At 53.2% G+C, this 21,197-nt stretch overlaps 1 protein-coding gene and 1 long non-coding RNA gene across 2 annotated transcripts; one reads left to right on the plus strand and one right to left on the minus strand.

Annotated features, from left to right (window-relative positions):
* Window positions 1-1,483: 1,483 nt before the first annotated feature.
* Window positions 1,484-4,701, minus strand: IRF2BPL (interferon regulatory factor 2 binding protein like). Its single transcript, XM_055538741.1, has one exon. It carries the CDS (start codon window positions 4,661-4,663, stop codon window positions 2,342-2,344), a length of 2,322 nt encoding a protein of 773 aa, XP_055394716.1. The 5' UTR covers window positions 4,664-4,701; the 3' UTR covers window positions 1,484-2,341.
* A 6,236-nt stretch (window positions 4,702-10,937) lies between these two features.
* LOC129620678 (uncharacterized) lies at window positions 10,938-16,812 on the plus strand. Its single transcript, XR_008698663.1, has 3 exons — window positions 10,938-11,224; window positions 11,836-11,899; window positions 14,630-16,812. It is a non-coding gene; the product is annotated as an uncharacterized LOC129620678 (long non-coding RNA).
* Window positions 16,813-21,197: the final 4,385 nt, after the last annotated feature.

Genomic DNA, 21,197 nt, shown 5'->3' on the forward strand with positions numbered 1-21,197 from the left:
ACCAATACAACACTTGGCAGCAGATGAAAATGCAAGGACACATTTGCAGGAAGCTGACACGCACATCTATTTATATGTGGGGAGATTCTTAAAGAGGTGAGACAGGCACCTCCCGGGTACCAGGATTAAGAGACTGCTGCAGATCCATCAATTGCCATTTATCCACACCCTCAAACACACACACACAGAGTCATGGTTTCCACTACTTCAAGGATGGTGGTGGCGAAGCACGAACAGAAACCAAAAGGGTTATTAACAGCAAGTCAGAACACCAACCCAATCTTCACATGGGTGTTCTGGGCCAACCAGTGATTTGTTTTTCCCCCGAACTCATCTGTACCCATACCCACTGCCCTACCCTTTGATTTGAGTGGGGTGGGGATTGCCCAGTCTCTTTCCTTATTTGCTATACCTCTGGCCTCTGCTATTCCTCTGGTGATAAAGGTCTAGGTCCAGCTTACCTCCACCAGGAATGGGGTGTGGCCAGGAGTGGATTTCTGATAGGATCTGGTTTTCTGCTTCCTCCATCTCATTTTCTACTTTCCTTCCATTTAACTCTCCAGGAAAGTACAAGGTTCAAACTAGGTTTGTTTGCCTTCCCTTGGTTCCCATCTAGGCTCAATCAAGGGGCTCTGAGTCCCTAAAGGATGTTCCAGTCCCATCCCCTTCCTTCTGTACCTCACAGATGCCACCAGAAAGTTGATTAGATAAATAACTGCATTTCAACCAGTGGGAATGGGTTCTATTTGCTGTCATAAGCCACCACTGCTCCAGGAACAGGGTTTGGGTTTTTTCCCCCTTCTCTCTCCCACTCTGCAACCAACTAGGTGTTCTGCTTTAAAAATCATCGTCAAAAGCGGGGCGGGGAGGGGGGGATGTGGGGCGGTGAGAAGGAAACGTGTCACGAATGAAGTGAAACTGCTTCCAGTGCAGGAACTGGAAGCTGCTAGAACTCTCCTGAGTACAATGGATGTTTCCCACTTCCACAGCCCTCCTGCCGGCTCCCAGCTCCATGGTACTTTTTGCTTTAAATGTACGACAACAGTGATTTTTGCCACATCTAGGAGGCAAAGCACCCCAGTTTTTTTTCTGCTTCCCCTCATCCCACTTGCCTAAATCACAGCTGCATTGGGTATCAGCATATACTCGGGGTCACAGGGCAAGGGACCAAAAAAGCATCCCTGACAGTCATTTGCAGCTGGGGTGCGCATGGCTGGGGTGGGGAAGCAGAGATGCTGAAGAGTAAACAGAGATCGCTTAGTCAGCAACTGTCCCGCCCCAGAGGTGAATGTAAATAGCCTGGTACAGAAGGGGAGGCGCGGTCAGCCAGCACTGGGCCTTCTACAGAGGCCACCGCTGAGGGCTTTCAAAGGCACCGGTGCGCGTCTGTACTCTCTGTCTGTCGGAAGTAGTGAGGCGCTGTCCCTGTGGTACAGCTGTGCAGTCTTAGCCCTGGAAAAACACACTTGCTGACTCGGGGCAGAATTAATATCAATTGAATTTATTACAAGTTACTAAGCTCCAAGGCACATTACAGTGTTCTGTTAACTACAGAAATGTATAAAGGACAAACAGAGCAGATTCTCCATGTCTAGCATTTCGCTCTACTGTTCAAAAAGCATCCGTGCATCAATAAAGCAAAAACAAAACAACACGTGAAGATCCAACACATTCAGGTCAGTAGAAACCAAAAAACATTTTCCCTCACCAACTTGCAACAAAAAACACCCACCCACCCCCAACACCCCCCTTACCATTTTGCAAAGGAAACAGAAACAAACAAACAAACAAACAAAAAAAAAAACCAGAACAAAACTGAACAAAATAAAGTGAAGACTCCAACACTTGGGGCTGTTCAGAAAGAAGCTCTCACCATTTTATAGCATCATTTTTTTTTAGGCAGCAACACTGGCCTTGGCAAAAAAAAAAAAAAAAAGTCACTTTCTTTTGTGTTTTTTTTTTCCTTTCAGTGAGTGCATAACATTTACAAAAATACACACCAGCAGCAGTCGTTGCTAAGGGCTATTACTTCTGTACCTAGGCAAACACTCTGCCACCAATAAATGCTAACGAATATGATGCAAATGACCCAACCAATTATTATACTTAACACAAACCAGCTTATCCTTCAAATGAAGAAGTTAACATACCTTTGTTTCAAAATATAGAAACATACGACGAAAATAATGTCTATACATAAGACTAACTTTTTGCAGTTTGTTATATTCACAATTCTACATCTTGGGCGCGAAGGGGTGAGGGGGGCGGTCAAGGGGTTGGGGAAGGGGCCCTCTGGACAGGAGGAGCTGGTCTGGGGCAAAAGGGGTGGTTATCTTCTGGTTCAAGGGTCTCTCTCCTTTTTCACTTTAACATCCCCAGCTAAGATCGTCGCGATTTCGCCCTGCATGAAGGCCCAAGGTACATTCGACCCAACTAGGGGGCATTTCTCTCCGCTGGGGCAGTACACCTCGCCGGTAGCCCCCTGGGCCTTGATACTCTCTCTAGAGCAAGGGAAGCAGAATTTGTGGCTGGGAACGGAGGGGCACTGGACGAAATGCGTGTCCTCCAAACGTTCGTGGCAAATGGTACAGCAGAGGGGCCCGCTGTTGGCCATAGGGGAATCCGGAATGTTTTGGGGATGCACTTGGTCCATGCCCGGGTGGGTGCTAGGCGGCGGGGGCGCCACCTGTAAATTCAGGTCCCCGTTCCGCGACGTCAGACGGCGCTGCCCGGGTACGGAGGCCGGTGACACCGGGCTGCTGCTGTTGCGCCGCGCGGAGGCCGTGGTGGAGTGCACCGAACTGCCGTCCTTGGGCGAGTGCGCCGTGCCCAGAGTGTCTGCCACCGACATGAGGGCGGCCATGGGCGACGGACCGTTCTGAGGGGCTGACTCGGGCGGGGTGGTCCGGTTGGAATGGGGTCCCAGGGGTGGGGGCGGCGGGGGCGGCCCCCCTGCCGCGTGCCCTGGCGCCGCGAAGCCCCCGGCCGACATGGTGAGCTTGAGGGCCTCGCTCTGATTCGCCATCCACTGCTGCCTCTGCTGCTCCTCGCCCAGCTTCAGCGCGCCCTCGGCGGAGTCCGGGGGCTCGGGGGACGCCTTCCTCTTGCGCAGGCTGGCGGCTGCGCCCCGGCCCGAGGGGGTGGCGGGCGGCAGGGCCCCGGTCCCCGGGGGTGCGCTGGGGGCGCGGCTTAGACTCACCAGGGCCGTGGGCAGCATGGGGCAGCTGGCGTCCAGGTAGGGCTGGGGCAGCATGTCGGCGCCGGGCACGCCCTCCTTAAAGAAGCGCACGGCCTCGGGAAGCAGGTCTCCAAGGAGGCGCCAGTCCCCGGAGCCGTGCTTCTTCTCATACTCCAAGTACTTGAAGCCAGAGGAGAGACCCCGGCCAAAGTCCTTCATACAGTCCTGGTACATCTGCTTGGCCACCCCGGAGGCGCTGGAGTACACGTTGCCCGAGCCCGTGGGGTACTCAATGAACAGCTTCAACTCGTAGTCCATACCGGGCTTGGAGACGGCGTCGAAGGCGAAGACGCGGCCCAGCAGCGAGTGGTCCTTCTTGAAGCGCACCTCGTAGGGCGTGCAGCCGGCCAGCGTGAGCAGCGTGTCGCGGACCATCTTGGGCTTGTTGGCCCACTCCTCCGCGCGGTTGCGCAGGCTCTCGCTCAGCTCCGCCAGAGCCTCGGCGTTCCGCTGCTTCTCCTTCAGCTCGCGTTCCTGGTCGGTGCTCGACACCGAGCCGGGCCTCTTGCCGCCAGCACCCACGCCCACCTCGGCCACCGACGACGAGGTCGAGGACGCCGCAGAGGACGAGGCGGCCGAAACGCCGGGGGCACCCCCGAGGCAAGCGGGGCCCCCGGGGGCCCCTGGGGGCGCAGGCGTCGGGGGCCCACGGCTGCCCAGGGCGTGAGGCGGCGGCGGAGGCAGCACCGGAGCGCTGGCCGGGCCGTTAAGCAGGGTCTGCGGCAGCAGGTTGGGGGGTACGGTGAGCTGGGGGCCTCCGCCACCCCCTGGGTTAGGCAGTCCTGCCACTAACCCGCCGTGCGTCCCGCGCCGAGACGCCACCGATGCAGCCGCCGAAGAAGAGTTGGGGCTCTGGCGGTTCAGCTCCGGGGGTCCCTCCTCCGGGTTGGGCTTGGGGAAGCCGTTGGGGCCCCCCAGGCCGTTGGGCAGCCGCGCGGCGTGGCTGCTGCTCCCCAGGCTCACGGGCGGTGGCGGGTACTCGAAGCGGCTGCGTTGTTCCACTGCGGCCGCGGCGGCCGCGCTCAGGCCATAGCGCTCCAGGCCGGACGGGGCCGCCAGCACCGCAGGCTTGCTGGAACCATCGACGTGGTTGAGCTGCTGCTGCTGCTGTTGTTGCTGCTGTTGTTGCGCGGCGGCCGCAGCCGCTGCAGCTGCTGCCGCCGCCTCCTTAGCCGACAGAGCCACCGTCTTGACCCCAACGGGCGGCGGCGGCCCGGGGGAGCGGCCGTCCTGGAAGCAGCCGTGCGCCCGTTTCAGCTGGCGCGCTGTCTCAATTACAAACTCGATGCGATCGGCGCCCTCGTAGTTGACGCAACCGCGGCATACGGGTTCCGAGAAGTCCCAGATCATGGCCCAGGGCATGCGGGGCAGATCGCACAGGTAGCAAGACTGTCTCCGAGACGAGGACACCTGCGCCGCCGACATGATGCCGGCCCTGGGGAAGGGAGGCCCCCTCCCCCGGCCGAGCTGTCTCCGCGGTGCCTGCTCCTCCCGGAGGGCCGGCCGGCTAGGGCAGGAGTCCGGCTGCGGGGGGAGGAAGCGGGGGGTGGGGGTGGGGGGGCGAGAAAGTTCTGCCCCAGGGGCTGGAGCGAGCGCGAATGTCCACCGCCGGCGAAGTGCCTGGCCGCCGGGGACTCCACCGCCCGGGCGGCAGACGAGTGCAGCCCGGCTCCTCGCCCCCACCTCCTCCTACTGCGGCTGTCTCGTCGCGAGGTGAGCTCCGGCGCCTTCTTCCTGGTGTCGCGGACCCAGACTGGAAGCTCCGGGCCCGGGGCGGGGGAGGGGGCGAGGGTGGCCGGGTGCTGGCGGCCGTTGGCTCTTGGCCCCCTCCCCGGAGTATAAGCTGGTGCGTGGAAGCTCGCAAGGGGTTGTCTCTTCCTCTCCCCTGGTTGGCGGGGTGGGGGGGAACCCCCTACGACCTGCGTCCTCTCCCCTCCAGGCTCCCCGGGACGAAGGCTAGAGGGTGTGCAGTGCCACCCGGCGCTCGGGTCCAATCTTGCTGAAGTCGCGGCTTCCCCGGAGGGCCGGGGGAGGAGCTGGCAGCCGCGAGGCGCTTCTCCCCCTCCGCAGAGGTCGGCCGGCCGTTCCGCTGGCGGCGGCTGGGCGTGCACGGCCGCGAGTGCAGCCGCCGCGGTCACTGCTTCCAGGACGCACGAGAGCCGAGGAGAAAAGGCGTGCACGCCAGCAGGCTCCCGCCGCCGACCCCAGCCCCTCCACCCACCCACCCGCCCGCCCGCCCCGGGCCTGGCCGGCGGCGCCGGGGGGCCCCCCGCAGCTGGCGGCGCTCACGTTGGCTGCAGGGCGCTCGCGCGGCGCCTCGGCCCGGGTCGCATCCCTTTCCCCGCTAGCGCTCGCCCGGAATGTGGGGTTGTGATTGTTAAAACTCTACGTTCCGGAGGCGCGGCGCGGCGCTCCCGCTCGCGCTGCGGCTCGCGCTGTCCCGGGCTTGGCCGCGCGGGATGCCGCCCGGGCGGAGCGCTGACGTCACCACCACGCTCTGCACCACTTCTCCCCCCACCCCGCGCCGCCCCTCCCCTTTACACTTCCTCCGTGGAGCCCACTTGTTGCTCGGAAAAGCGCATGCGCGGCAGGCCGCCCAGATTCCTCCCAGTTGGCCCCTCCTCCGTGCCGCCGCCCTCCCCTCCCCCCCGGCCTTGCGTGTGTGTGTGTGTATGTGTGTGTGTACAACAGCTGAGGCCCGGCGAGCTGATACTGGAAGTCCAGGGCTGGGGCGGGGAGGGGGGTATTGGAAATTAAAACAGACGATGACCTTTCCTTTCCCCGCCCGGCTTTCCCAAGTTTAAAACGCTTTTCAAAACCACGAGCGTCGCTTCCGATCCCGCTCCCCACCCCATCCCCGCCGCCACCCACCCCACCCCCCGGACAGTGAATTTAAATGTGTCCTGTCTCAAGGTTTTTTTCGCTGTGAATTTCATAATATAAAATTTGCATATTTCATCTGCAATCAAACCTCTTTCCCCCCATCCACGCCCCCCCCCCGTGTGAATGTTACACTCATTACTACCCCTGATGCCAAAGCACCTGCAAAACTAGCTGTTCTCCAATTTTCCAGAAACTGCCTTTTCGCTTTTGTTTTTGTGCCCTGGTATAGGAACCTGAGCTTCAGCGACGGAGCTAAAATGAATTCAGGGTGAGATACCCCTCCCCCCAAGCCGCACTCTTTAAAAATTTTGGCTAAATGTCTAAAGAAGCTACGAGCACCCACGGAGGCCTTTAAGGAAAACAGTCTACTGGCTGCGCACAGCTGCAGTTGGGGGCAGGGAGGGGGAGGTGCTGGAGAGACCAAACAGGTGAGTGGTTTTCCCCGGTTTGATAAAAAGAAGGTGGGGACAGCCATTTAATAATATCGATAGAGCTTTGTAAAACACCGCCGCCGTTTTCAAAATTCTTTCCTCTGTGCTGTGATTTCATTCCATAGGGCCCCAGAAGGCTGAGCAAGGTCATGATTTCTTTTCGGTTACAAGATCATGTCTCATCATTAGTGTTTATTGCGAAACAGATATGATGGTCAAAGGGGCATTTCCACTGATTCTTTCAAGTAACGGGTCTACTTAAAATTTTTTTTTTCTCTCTATGAAGACTAAGGTAATCCTGGGCAAGGCTGGAGAAGGGTGGCCATGTAATGGAATTTAAGATTTTGGAGTCTGACACACTTCGAATTTTCTCTTACTGGCTGTGTGACCTTGAGCTATTACTTAGCCTAACATAACCTCTGTTTTCCATCTGTAAAATGGGATCCGAGCTCCCAACTTAATTAGGAATGTTTGAGCTGTTATTTTACTTCTTGTTATAACTCATTTTGACTTGCTGTGGGTCAGACACTGTTAGGTGGTTTACTTATCATTAAACCTTCAATATTATCTACAAGGTAGATTCTACTACTAACTGTGTTTTTACAAGCTCAGAAAACAAGGAGGTTAAATAACTTGTCCAAGGTCACACATCCATGAGAGACAGAACTGGGATCTGAATACTGTAAATCTGTTTTGAATGCTGCTTTTGACAAGTTTATGTTCTCAGTGGTTATTTTGGAGTGCTTATAATTTCCATCAGCGTGGAACACCCCCAGTTTGTTACATACAATTCTCATGTAATGTGCTATGCAAATACATCTTCCTAACTGCCCGGCACCATCCCCTTCCAAGTAGATTGTGCCATTTACTTCTTCCATAGAAGCTGTGGACCTGCCACTGCCAGAGACTGTAGCATGAATACGCCACACAGTGTGTGGAACAGTGTCAGGTATACAGGAAGCCGTAAGTGTTGGTTATTATTAGTATTGATGGTACTATTGCTGATTAAGGTATAGAAATACTTTGTAAATTACATAGAACATAAGGATCCCTACTTTTATCACTACTAGTACTACTAATTGTAAAAAAAAGTTCAGTTGAAGCAACAAGAAGTATTTTGATTTTGACACTTGACCTTCAGAACCTGTTTTCCCCCATTCAGCCCTCCCCAGCACCCTGATATCCCACTCATTCTGGGGTCCTAGGGTGCAAAAGAAGGTGAATTTTTAAGAATAGGGAGAAAGGGGAAAGGAAGAGCCCCAGGGAGCCCCTCTTTCATCTCAAAAGCAGTCAGATTTCTGTTTCTGCAAAACAGTGAGCTCACTGTGCACTCCCCAACAATAATAAACTTTCGCAGGCCGCTGGCTCCCGGCAGTGATTCCTCTGTAAAGAGCTGCTGGAAGCATTGCCTCACCCTCCCAGACTTCAACCCTCCCCACACCACAGCTACCCTGGAGTGAGTCAAAACACAGGGCTAGGAAATAGAGTGACATTCCCACCAGCCTGGGGCTCCAGGCTGCTTAGCTTTAGCTTGGCTAGTTAATCTATGCCTTTATACTTATTCAGCCTGTCCCATTATTAAACCAAAAAATACTGAAGAAAGCAACTTAGCCCCAACCCTCTAGCCAGGCTGCTAGAGAAAGCAAGTCTGATTCTGTGTCATAGTGCTATGTTTGGTATGCACACACATATGTCTCCATCTCCTTGTCTGCCTTTGCTGTTACTAAAGAAGATACACACACACACATACATGCCGGGTATCCTCAGATACACCAAGTTAGAAATAAACATGCATTTAAACAAACTTCCATTACAGTCTTGTAATCCTTTAATTTAAAAGGCATAGCTCTCTTGATACCTTTCCCCTCAAAGAATCATCATTACTGAAGGTGATAAATTTCATCTTAACCACTTGAGATGGCCCTGTTTGGGGATGTGTCAGGGATTGTGAGAGGCAAGAGTATCAGTATTTTGGAGAGAAATTTCCCTTGGAGAATTGCATGTGACAATATTGCCTCCACAATGGGAAGTAATTGAGCAAGGTGGGGGAAGGGGGGCTTCTACCTAAGACACTAGGTGGAGAGACCCACAGCTGGGACAGAATGGTTGGGGGGTGGGGAGTGTCTAGGAGACTGGCCAAGTCAGGGGTCAATCTGGCGCAAGGGGAAACTCCTGCAATTTCCCAAAGTTCCAACGGTGGCTGGTCCCCCCACACCACCCGCAGCTTGGCATCTGAGCTGGCATCCTCGGAGGACCCAGCTTTAAAACTGGAGCAAAAGGTCAGCTCTCCACTTGGCCTTTCCGGAGGCGACACCTCCTCTAGAGGTGAGAAGGTTGCAGCTGGATCCATGCACCTCGAAGCTCCCTGCAGTCTCCCTCCTGTCCGTGCCCCCGCTGGTTTGTGGCAGAGACAGCGGAGAGGGGGGGACCCTGTCCTGGCATCCTGCAGCCAGCTGGCTCGGCCGAGGAGGCCCGGGCTGAACCTCGCGTCACCCCACTGCAAAGTGCGGGCCAAGCTCTCAGGCAAGAGAAAGGCCTTTTTTGGTAACACTCAAGCCAGCAGTCAGCAGGACCCATTTCTTCGGCCCGCTAGAGCCGCCTCGAAGTAGATGAAAACAAACGTGTGGGCTGGGTGCCCCCCGTCCCCAGGCCAGGAACCCCTACCCTCAACCCCGGGGGCTGGAAGAGAGGGAATCGAGTCAGCACGGTGATTTACACATGTACTCCCAGGCCGGTTCCGTGACGGAAGTATTTGCCTTTTCCTAAAGGATTAATCCTAGTATTTAAAAAAAAAAAAAGTTAATTTAGGCCAGGGCATAGGGTTACGCAAGAGCCACTAGATCGTGAAATCCCAGGAACAACGTGATTCGCTAAGAGCCCCGGGGGGAGGGGAGGCTGCACCGCCCGCCGGGACCTGCCCAGCCCCAGGCGCGCGGGCAGCCGGGCGCTCCGTGCAAAACTGGGTGGAAGGGAGAGGAGTACGTAGTGCTTGGTGCTGGCACGGCGGCCGCAACGAGCGATCAGATCTCTTGACTGCTTTCTTCCTGAAGGGGCGGGGAGCAGGGAAGAGAAGAAAGGCGCGGGGCGGGGGAGTCGCGTCTGGTTCCTGCCTCCTCCCCGCTTCCTCTCCTGGCCAGCGTGCCAGGGCACGGGGCGGGGGGGGGAGGTTGGGGGGGGCGGGGGGAGCCCAACGCTGGCTTCAGCAAAAGCGCGTGTTTTTTCAGGTCCCCCAAATCAAGGAACCCTGGAATGAGCCTCTCAGGGACCAGCTCTAGAGGTTGGGGAGGAGGAAAGCGCCAGACAAGGGTGCTATTCACCCATCCGTTTGGGTTAAAACAAACACCCACACCCCAAGGAGTGGGGTAAATCGGGAAGGGGGGCTTGGAGGGCGAAAGTGGGCGGAGAGGCGGGCGGCGGGCGGTCAGGACCACAGGTGCTCAGACCCTCCCGCCCCACCCCGCGTGCGCCCGGGGCCTGAGCAGGGAGCCAGCGTGCCCGCGGGTTCCCACCGGCTCACACCAGAGACCGGGGGTTTCCACCACCGGGCTTCGGAGACCCGTCGTCGCCGGCGCTTTCCTGCCCCGGGGCTGCCAGAAGGCGGGGCGTCAGAGCGGGAAGCCCTCGCGGCGGCTTCACTGTCCTCGGTCAAGTCTGGTACAGAAGGGCAGCCATCAGCGCTGTCCTAGGTTGGGGTGCATGGGTTAGGTACATCGCCGAGTATTTGGACTCATCTTGCTTAGCTAGGCCGTTCAACCTGCAACTCGGGAGAGAGAAAGAGGAGACGCTTAGCATTTAGTATATACTTAACATTATGATGTTCCACTTGGACTTGGCTGACCCTAAATAGCTCTGTGACCTTGACCAGATCACCTGACCCTGTATTTCTTAGTCCGTAAAAGGGGTATAATTGGTCTCACTGGCCTGTGTGAAAGATAAATATTATAATGTACTTAATAAAATGGAAGCGATTATGAACAATAGAATGACCAGCAGTTGTTGAGAGCTCTGAAAGGCCTTCCCAGACATTATCTCACCAATCACCACACCAGCCTTGTGACTTAGGTGTTACTTTCAACACTCCTGTGTAGGTCAGGAAAGCACATCCAGAGCTAGTCCAGAATTATTGAAAACCAGGTTCTCTGGCTCTAAATCCAGTGTTCCTTCTTCTGATCCAGTGGTGCCAGCCTTTTTTGGAGGGTGGGGGTCGGGGTACCCTACCTGTCTGTAAGAAACTGCAAGAAAGTTAAAATGTCTCTCCTGCAGAAATTTCCAGTTGAAGAATGCCACTACCGTGCCAGTAGATGGGAGATTATGCACAAATTAGCACTAGTTCTGGGGGAGTTAAAATCAGTCACCATTCATCTTTGAGCAAAATTGTGTAGCCATGATTCCCAGGCATCCCCTGAGACCTTCCTGGGTATTCTATACCCTGCCTCTAGGTAGAGGTGATGGAGGAAAATCTGAAGCTGTAGCACATGCTGAAGTATTTAGGAACTTACTGAGTTCCCCTTATTGAGGATAGCTATTGATAGATTTTAAATGTCCACACCTGAGAAGGACCCCCAGGCTGCATGATGAAAGAGAAGGAAGTGGAGAAGATCCACTTAATGGTGGAAGTAGCCTCTTTCCAAACCCGGATGTCAAGTAACAACTTTGCTTTCACCAGATTCAGGTAATACGGACTCTGTGCAGCCACCCAATAGGTACTGTCCTGTACTTGGTCTGGGGGGCCACTTGATGACTATGGCAGGCTACTCCTCAAAGCACTTCTAGCATAGGAGAGGCCTGTACCTTGATAATCAAGCCTGGCATAGGTACCACAGGAGCTGGAAATCAAGGGAATAAGATAGCCCTCAACCCTGACGCATCTAGAGGACCGCCATCTGGATAACCTCAACTTCTCTCTGTGGCCAGACCCAGAGGATTCAAGCCTGGCGTGTCTGGATGAGTGTGAAGCTATTCTCATCACTTATATTTTGTTTCAAAGCTGAAACTTGGGTGCCAGAGGGCCTAGTGGGTTTCCATCTCCTAGCTCCTAAACGTGTGCCCTTCCATTGCCATTCATTAGGTTACTCAACTATTTAGAGAATACTTTCTCAGCCCTAGGGATCTAATGATGAATGAAAACAGACTGACTCTAGTCCAGAATCTAGAAGCTTCCATTTACTCCTAGGTGTCCTAGTTTTCCTGAAGAAAAAGCCCCAAAGTCATCAGAGACAGTGCTTGTACAACACACTCCCACCAGCCACATGACTGACATACAGCAATCTGTTTATTTTCTAGAGGCCCAGTTTCCTCATCTGCCAAATGTCGATATTACCTATTTTCCAAACTTTGGGGGCTTACAGTGAGTATCTCTATTTTAATACCTAGGGGTGTAGAAAGTCAAGCCATTGTCAGGAATCTCCTTTCCAGCACTAAATCTTTCTAGGTAAAATAGAAGAATTGAGGCCTGATCCATACTCTTCAGTCACCCCCCTGGCCAGCTCAGCATCTCTGTTTTTCTGGGCTGATGGACAAACAGTGACTGCCCCTGGACCTAAAAAATAGGAGGAGACAATAGCCAGGGTAGGCTGTCTCCTCATCTCTCCTAGACCAACAAGGATTTCCCATCCCCAGTTCCTGATGGTGCCGAAGCTCGCGGCAGTTGGGATTTATTGGGGGCTTTTACTTTTTTGTTTTGGTCAATTTGAAATGAAAAGAGGCAATGACCTCTTCTTTAAAAAACAAAACTAAGCAGGAAGTGTGCTGGGCCTGAGTGGCAGGGACTAAGGGTGTAATTACAGGTTTTTTGTTCACCATTTTCATGTAATTAAATCCAAAGGAAAACGAGCCTAGCCGAGGCGGCTTGGATGCAGGGTAGACGTGGGGTGGGGTGTGTGTGTGTGTTGGAGAGGAGAGGCAGGAGGTGAGGGTTTGCTTTTCAGGTTGAGAAGACGCGGGTTTCTCGCGTTTGTTAATAATTTTACACTACACTCCTTTCCCAAAAGGTAGACGATTATTCATCATTTATTCGGTGCCACTGCACTCTCCTTGGTGACATTTCCCAGCCGCGCGCAGCCTTCTCGGCACTGATTTCCTTTCAGCCCAAGACTCTTCCCCTCCCCACGTTTTCATATCGCCGCTCGCTGCCTGGTTGCCCACACAATGAACCCGCTGCAAAACCCACAGGCAGTGTTCTTGCCTATGGAGTTTCCATACCAGCGGCCTCCGACGCCGCGAAATAGCCCCTCTCTTTGCTGTGAACATCTTCTGGCTCTCCCAGTTTCGCTTTACAATACTTCCTACCGCCGCCGCCCCCTCTCCCCACCCCGAGCCTTCCCGGTGGCTGCCTCGGTTTCCCCGCTGGGCGGCTCCCAGCGTTAGAAGCCCGCGGTCGGCCGCGCCTTAGCATCCGACCTGGGGTCTGAATCCTCAGGCATGCGGGCTCCCATCCCCTCCCTTTCCGGAGCGCTCTCTATCCCCTCCCCGAGCCCTCGGTGTCCCTCCGACGTTTCCTGGACGCCGTGAACTGGCAGCAAGAATGGGCCCAGTGTCTGCGCACATTCTGAAAGCCAGGAAACCTGACCCACCCGAAAACCACGCGCTCCAAAGGAAGGGCAATTGCATTTGCCGGGAGGGCGGGACTACAAAGCCCCCTCCCCTCCCCTCCTCCCCCTGCCCCCAACCCCACAACAAGGCCCGCAGATCACCACCCCCACTCCCTCCCTTACGCCACCTTCACCTACTCTTCCCAAGAACAGACTGTTTATCAGAACGGGCAGCCAAGAAATCTACTCCTGTTTCTGGCCTTTGCCAGAGATTAATCACACTTGGGAAAGGCACAAAACTTGACTGTGTTGGGGCGGGGCGGGGCGGGGCGGGGGTTGCGAATGGGGAGAGTAGTTAAAAGGAAAAGACCAGTAATTCTGACATTTGACAAGCTAACCAAATTGGTGCTACCTTTCCCCTCCTTTATTTTAACAAGTCGGCGCAGAGGACTGAATTATATTCCGTATATTCCATTCCACTGCCTCTACCCCTCATATGCCCTCTCCTTCTCTAAGTCTTCATGTTTGATGCTTTAATAGTACTGACTAGCTTTTAATTCTGATTAACATTCTCAGGTGTGTGTGTGTGTGTGTGTGTGTGTGTGTGTGTGTGTGTGTTGGGGGCTGGAAAGACACATTCACAAACCTGACCGCCTGACAAATCCCCCCTTTTCATCCTTGCCTTTGAAATGACATCAACATAGACTGGGGAGGGGTGGGAATGAAGAGAGGAGGCATGGAAAAAAGAGGAGGGGGAAGCAATTTATGTGCTTTTCTAAGGCAGCTAGTAAAATTCCTAGGGAGAACAAACGCCAAAATTGACTGTCTTGGTGTATTTTAGACCGGATGGTCAGGGTGACTCATGTCAGGGCTTTGCACTGGACCTGCAGCCTGGAAGCCCGGGACACACACACAAAACATCCCTGTGGCTGGGAGGTACCCTTCTGAAGGAGGCAGGAGACAGATATTTGCTTTTGCCAGGATCCTCTCCATCAGGATTTTTCCCCCCCCTCAAATTCATTGCAAGATGGATTTAAAAGAAAAAGTCTGATTAAGAAAAATCAGGGACAGAAAATGCCCCATTAAACATGGCCCCCAAAGGAAAGGTGCAAAACCATTTGATTCAAGATATAGATATCTCCTCCCTGGATTTTTTTTCCCTTTGCTTTACAACTCTGAAGACATCAGGTTAGCAAAAGGTAATAAATAGTCCTTGCACAGCAGGGTCTGGACTAGTGAAAACAGTTTACTGAAATTAATGGGCCTCGCTTGAACCAAAACCTCCACTTTGGAATTAATGCCAGACATAGTTTTCCTGAACTCTATCCAACCGCCTAAGCAGCAGACAATTTTCGTTCTATTTGTGCTGGAAAATAAAGCCCAAGCCCTTGATCTCAGTGTAGATTATGATTAAAAAAAAAAAAAGATTCAGCACAGTGAATGCTTTGCCAATTTGCGGCTTCTGCTAGTAGAAGCCCTTGTGCTCTGGGCTGTACCTGACAGTCAGAACTTATCGGGTAAACTTTCCATTGAAAATCATCTCCCAGCTTCCTTCCCATCGATGGTCTCAGAGCTCTCACCGCGGACACCCGAGATTGAGATTCGAGGAAAGCTCCGGAAAAGACTCGGCTCTCAGTAACAACCCTCTTCCCCAAGGCTCTTGGAAAGGCTGGATCTGAACAACGCTGCCTGCATGACCTCAATTCCCCAACCTAAATGAAAGCTGAGAAGCACCCAACCGAAACCCGCACCCCCCACCCCAACCACCCTACGGGGCGGGGGGGGGGGGGGGGGGGAGGGGTGCGGTCCCGTACTCAGGGTGTCTACAAGTCTACTCAGGGTGTCTACAGTCCTGAAGCTGCTTTTATTTTTATTAATGTATTTTTCAGGCCGAAAAAAGGCACATGCACGCACGCACACCGCACACAGGTTCACACCCAGTGGGTTCTGGCAGGTACAGAGGAGACCCGGTGCTCCAGACTGTAAAGTGTCTTGATCCCAGCCTGGCCTCCCTCCCCCAGTGATTAATAAAAGACCGGCCATGGGGAGCCGGCGTTCTGGTTTTCATTGTACAGGCTGCACTGGGTGACACAGGACATGTGGAAAATTTTTGAGAGCGCTGCTGCGGTGAATGGCGTGGAGGGGGGGAGGGAGCGTGGGGAGGGGGAGGGGAACGAGTTACTTTTTAGCTTCCGCTAAGCACTTGGCAGCGCGCCAGGCCCGAAGGATTCTGGGAAGCGAGAGCCTCCCCGGTATAAACTGCCAGCTCTAAGCAGCCCTGACAGCTCTGCTCCTTCCCAAACCTGGCAGCCGTTCAAAGTGCTCTTTCATTCGGGATGCTGGAAGCCTGCCATGTGCAATGCAGATTTCGCTGTGCCTGTGCGCAGAAGGAACTGATAAATGCCGTTGCGGTTGCCATGGGGACGGGAGGCTATCAGAATGGCCTTGTGATCCGCAGCCTCCTCGCGGCGCGGCAGGCTCTCGCTCCGCGCTCCCGCCCCGCCTCCCGCGAGTCGGTGAGATGGTGAAATCAATGTTCTGGAAAAAAAGGTTAACCCTCCCCGCTCTGGTGCCGAGCTTCGTGAGCCTCTGAGCACTTCCCTGGCCTTCAGTGCCACCGGCAGCCCCAAGGGCCTCCTTAACCCTGGGCAGGTCATCATACCCTCCAAACCCCCCACCTCCCACCCAAACAATCGCCACCCCTCTCCTGCTTCCTTCTGCTCCCTGGCGGGGCGGGGTGGGGAGGCTCACAAAGCTGTGTTTTTAATAGAGCTTTTCAGCAAGTCCAAGTCTTTTGAGTCATCACAACCCGGATGTAAACACACCAGTCCTGCCTTCTGCACAGTTGCGTGTATTATTTTATCTTTTTAATAATATTTGGCTGGCAACTTAAACCGGCAAAGATGCCAGATATTTTAGCCAGCCACTTACATCATGGAGCATCCATCTTGGGGAGAGTTGGGTGCCCGTTCCTTTCCTTGTTCTCCCTACTTACCCAGAGACTTCAGGAAATCTTGGGTCCTTCTCTAGGCATCCTATTGCAGCAGAGGCAACCCAGTCCCTTAGAACTCTTGGGCTTTAGAATGAGCATGACATCACCCTAGGCAACAAAAACAGAGGGTATGTCACTGTCAGAGACAAGACGTTGGGTGATCGCAGGTGGAACAGGTCTTTCATTTATGCTGAGAGTAAGGGTGCGCCTGTCTGGTTGGCTGCTTCCCCCCCACCCCCATTTTGCACAAGCTTCTATTTGAAACACCGTCTGATTCAATGTACAGAAACAAAATAGCACACTCAGATTTGGTACAAGTTCAGGTCTGTAATGCCAACTCTCCGGGTGGCCTGTTTAATGGGGGGAAAAAATGAAATACTCCATTCCAGCCAAGGCCTGTGGAGGCCAAGGAGGTTTAGTGATTTATTTACATTGAGCAGTATTCCTTCTCAACCCAACTCGCTATTTCCTGAAGGTTTCCTGAACCTAAACCTTCGTTAACATCCCAGGAAGAGAACATATTTTTCCTGTGGCTTTCAATATTTTCTGCTAAATATATTTCAGCATACTGTTTATCTAGGGTTTCAGCTTTCAGACCTTTATGTACTTTTGACACCTTGAGGCTGTTCCACTGAAAAATGGTGTATGTTTATTAAAGAGGACTTTCTGTGCTGGGCGTTAAGGCAGTGGGAATTTCTGTTGGGTCTGTCTGTATAATGAGGGCTTCAGCATAAGAACCAAGTCAGAGGCCTGTTTGGTTTGTGAAGCCCCTTTGACAAAGCAGGCTCTACAGAGCTCACACAAACCCTTGAATACCACAGAAGGTTGAACCAAATGAGGTAGTTCTTCATAAATGCATGGCTGACATGGAGGCTGGATGGGAGAAAGATGGAAAATGCCCGGGTTCCTGGGGCTTCGCTGCAGTGTCTTTTAACCTGCCTGTCTCTAGTTGTCTGCTTGAGATTGTCATGGCAATTCTGGCCTAGGCTTTCTGTCTCGCTGGAATTTCCTTACTTCGAGGAGCCCCTTCCAAATAAATAAATTAATCAATAAGAGCCATCTGCTTCACCTTGCCAGCAGGCGCGAGGCTGGAAGGGATAGTGTTGAATGCAATTTTTAGGAGCATTTGGCTTTTGAGACGTTTCGAGGTGGGTTCTGGCTTGGAATTAAATAGGAATTGGAGGCAGAAATCAGGTGATTCAGAAAGTCCCTCTTTCTCTCCCACCCCCATCCCATACCACCCACCCACTCAATACTCACCCCCACCTTCCCCAGAAAATCCAGGCAGCTGAATTTTTGGCTCTCACAGCTGCTAAGCTTTGGCAAGCCAAAAGCATACTTCGCGGTGGTGATTTCTTTCCCAGGTTGACCGACATGTTTCTGCACTGAACGCAAGGGATGTTTCCTGACTGTGGGTATGAATCAGAGGCTGTATTTTTCATCCAGGGCTTCTGGTGACAGTTTTAAGCTGGAAAGAACAAAGCAGACCATGATGAGCCCCTATCATCAGGGTCCATAGATAAAGAATCTATCCAAAGTGCTGGCTACGTGGAACTCAGATGTATGATTTCATGCTTTACCCGTGCCCAGAGCAGCCTGTGCCCCCAGAAGGTGGTGCCCATGCTCACATTGCAGACACTATCTCCTCCCCCTACTTCCCCCCATCTCTCTCTGTCCTTGTGGTGTCTGCTTCTTTGTTGCCTACAAAAGTTCTTCCTTTTTTCAACCTTCCTCTCCCAAATGGGAAGATCCGAAAAAGCCATTTTGGGGCCCTCAGTGTCTTCCTAAATGGAGGCACACCCTGAGATCCCAAACAGCTTAGACCCTACCCAAGCTCTGCCTGTTAGAGTAGGATAATGACCGAGGGGAGTTGGTGGTGTGGCCCTTCTGTTGCAGGACCCAAGGAGTGGGCTTCCCAGAAGTCCATGGATTAGGAAGGTCTGCTTCAGGGGCTGCCAGGGAACAACTCCCTTTTGTTTTGCTGTCTAGCATGTGACCAGAATGCTGCCAGCTAATTTTAACCCCACCAAAGTACTGCTGGAAAAACAACAATAACAACAACAACAACCAAAAAAAGAGAAAAACACCAAACTGTCTTGCATCTGGCAAGAGAAATGCTGTGGGCTGGATAAAAGCTTTTTCAGCTTGTGTTCCTTCCTGTTTCAGTTTCCAAACTTGCATTATCGGTAACCTGAAATATGATGAGTTTCACCAAATTCCTGGATATTGCACAAGAGGACAATGAGTCTATTTCGGGTGCTGTGAATGTGTCTGGCACGGACCCTGGAAGTCATTGTTTTCAGGAGGGAGCAGATTTGGGGTTTCCTGGTGCTTTCCTTCTAGGGTCTCAGAGCCCCCAAAGGTACTGGGGGTGGGAGTGCTCTCCATGGCAACCATCCAGACTGCATCTAAAAGGACACGCATGGAAAGTGAGGGGGTTGTGGGGTGGGGGTGGGGTGCTGGCCAAGGCACTGGTGACCTTGGGATGTTAAGTGGTGGATGGTAAGGCAGTGTCTGAAGTGGGACAGCAGAACCAGGAAGAAGTAGGTAGAAGGAAGCTTTCACAATAGCTGGGGGCGGGGTGGGGGGGGCCTCCCTGGGACACAGGGCCCCAGCTCTCCTACTAAATTTCCATATCCGTTTTCAGCACCAGGAATTCATGGAGGACTTAATGGAGGTCCTCACCTTGGATACTGAGTTCTCAGAGCATTTCCATGGCAGTTAATTTGTTGCTGTCTGGCTGGGCTACCATGGATGCTAGGGAAAAGGGGTGGAATCTCAAGAGCCAGGAAATGAAGAGGCCAGGATAAAACAGTGTGGAGCTCAGCAGCTGCTGCCAGCTGTTCTCCAGCCAGATAGTGAGGTGGGCTATCCTCTACCTGAGGGGCTGCGGTGCAGTCACGGAAGATAATACGATGGCGAAGAGACCGAAGGGAGAGACCCCAGTTAAGGCTGAGCACTCCCAGAAACCAGGATGGCTTGGTGGCATTTGTCCTGACAGCTGCTGAGGGCTTCAGCTGCCAGAAAAGCCATTTGCTCAGGCTTGCCCTGTCTGGCCAACTTCGATGCACTTAAAGGACCCTGGTTGGTCTCTGAGGTCCCCCTCTCTGCACCTGAACCCTCCCATCTTTGGAAGACAAGGCAAGTTCCTAGGAGACATTCGCCCCACCGTCTGTCTCAAAGCTGCTGCTCTAACCTTCCCACAGTAGTCAACATCAGCTGGCAAATCCCTAAATTAAGGTTCTGTTTACTCTGTTGTTCCAAAGGCTTGTTTTGAGCAAGAGGCTGTGCTTTAATTAAAAAGATGAGCGCTCATGAGTAAGTGAAAATATTTTTTGACTGCCTCACAAATCTGTTTGACTTTCCTTTTCTTGCATTTCACAGCAGGGGTGGGGGGGGAGGGGAAGGGGGCAGGCAGCACGTTTATCCGTAAGACCACTAAAAACCTTTCCTGTTAGCTGACAGCTGGCTCTTCGCCTAGGGAACCCAAAGTCCAGAATCTGTTCCTCGGGGTGTCTCTGTTTGTAGATCCCCGCCCACGTTCAGGTGTCATGAGGACACATTTCTCATCTACCTTTCTGGCCAGAGGATTCTTAAATGTTTCCTCACGACGCCACAGCTGGAATGCAGCTGCTGCAGGGTGGAGCAAACATAAACTCCTGTGGGTCACCCGGGTGAGGGAGGGCAAGGAATTTTGGAAGGTTAGAAAAGTCCTTCTCTCTGAAGCCAGAGCTCAAGAATGAGTAGGGCCCCTGGTGTGAAAGCTTTCCAGATGGGGGAAGGGATGGTAAGTTTTTGCCCTCTGGGTAGATTCCAAAAAAATCGCTCTGGGGAGGCCAGCGATTTTGGAATTGCCTTTAAAGCAAACAGCACAAATGTTTAAATTGACCTGGAAAACCCTTCCTTTTTTCTTTCCCTACAGTCCAAGTCTGTTCCCTTGAACATTAATCAACTGGAACGTTTGCCCAAACTTCTCTCCTCCCCCACCTCTTTATTATTATTATTATTATTATTATCTTTGGTTCGGAAAACTTTTGGAAGCTTTCCCAGGCTGGAGCTATAGAATGCTTCCAGGAAAACGCATAACGAGTGTCTGTGTTTTGAGTTTCTCTGGAGGGGGGACTAAACATGTTTTTCAGAAAGACTGAGCTGGGGGCAGCCAGGTCTTATGCAAGAGGCCGGCCAAGCAAAAGGGCAGACGGTACCGGAAAGGTCTGTGCGCACCCAAAAAGCGCTGAGACGAAGGTATGGTTTAGCCAGTCCGCCAGTTCTCATCTTTCAGTCTCGTGACCGCAGCTGCCTCTGTGTCAGTTTGTGTGTGAAGCACCCCAGTCTCCAGGAGATGGGCGGAGAACAGCTGGGTGCCGGGCTCCGAACTTCGTTCTCAAGTTAACAGCACTTGTAATTTCTGCCTAAAGAACACTTGGAAATTTAGCTGGAAAAGTGCAGGGGCTCAGTACTCACCCAGCAGGCAGAGAGCCCAGTCAGGCGTGCAATGTAATGGACAAAAAAGGTGTCCTGGGGCTCTTGCTGCCAAGGTGGTGCCAACCCCCAGCCCATGCCAGCACAACTTTCCTTGGGACCAGAATCACAAACACAGCTGCATGCACGCATGTATCGGAAACATCTGCACACAAAACCAGAAGGCACGTCCATGAGACCCAGGGTGATGAGGACCCCTCACTGGTAGACACAGCTCTTGAAAGTAAAGGGAGCTAGGCTCTCCTGGAAAGACACTCCACTGAGGCTGGTTCTTGAGAAAAGGAGTGGGAACAGTTCCATAGGAGGGCCACCCCGAATGAGGGCAGAGCTAGCCGCTCCAGCCAACCTTCAGTGCGAAGGCAGCTTCCTTCTCAGTCAATCCTCTGTGGCCGGCAGGGCCCAGAGACCTAAAGAGAGGAAGGAGCAAGCAGGGGTCTGCAGTGCTGGAAACCAAAGGACACAGCTTCTGGCTCTCCTTGGCCTGTGAATCTGAAGATTATTTACCAATAACATTGTCATGGTTCCTGTAATAGAGTCTCTTTCCTTTCTGCTCAGGGAACAGACTGACTTCAGAAGGCCCTGCCCCCCACATCCCTAACACACACACACACCAGCCCCCAGCGGGTTGTGCATGCGTGCTA

Source organism: Bubalus kerabau, chromosome 10 (genome assembly GCF_029407905.1).
Source record: "Bubalus kerabau isolate K-KA32 ecotype Philippines breed swamp buffalo chromosome 10, PCC_UOA_SB_1v2, whole genome shotgun sequence".
Taxonomy (NCBI): Eukaryota; Metazoa; Chordata; class Mammalia; order Artiodactyla; family Bovidae; genus Bubalus; species Bubalus kerabau.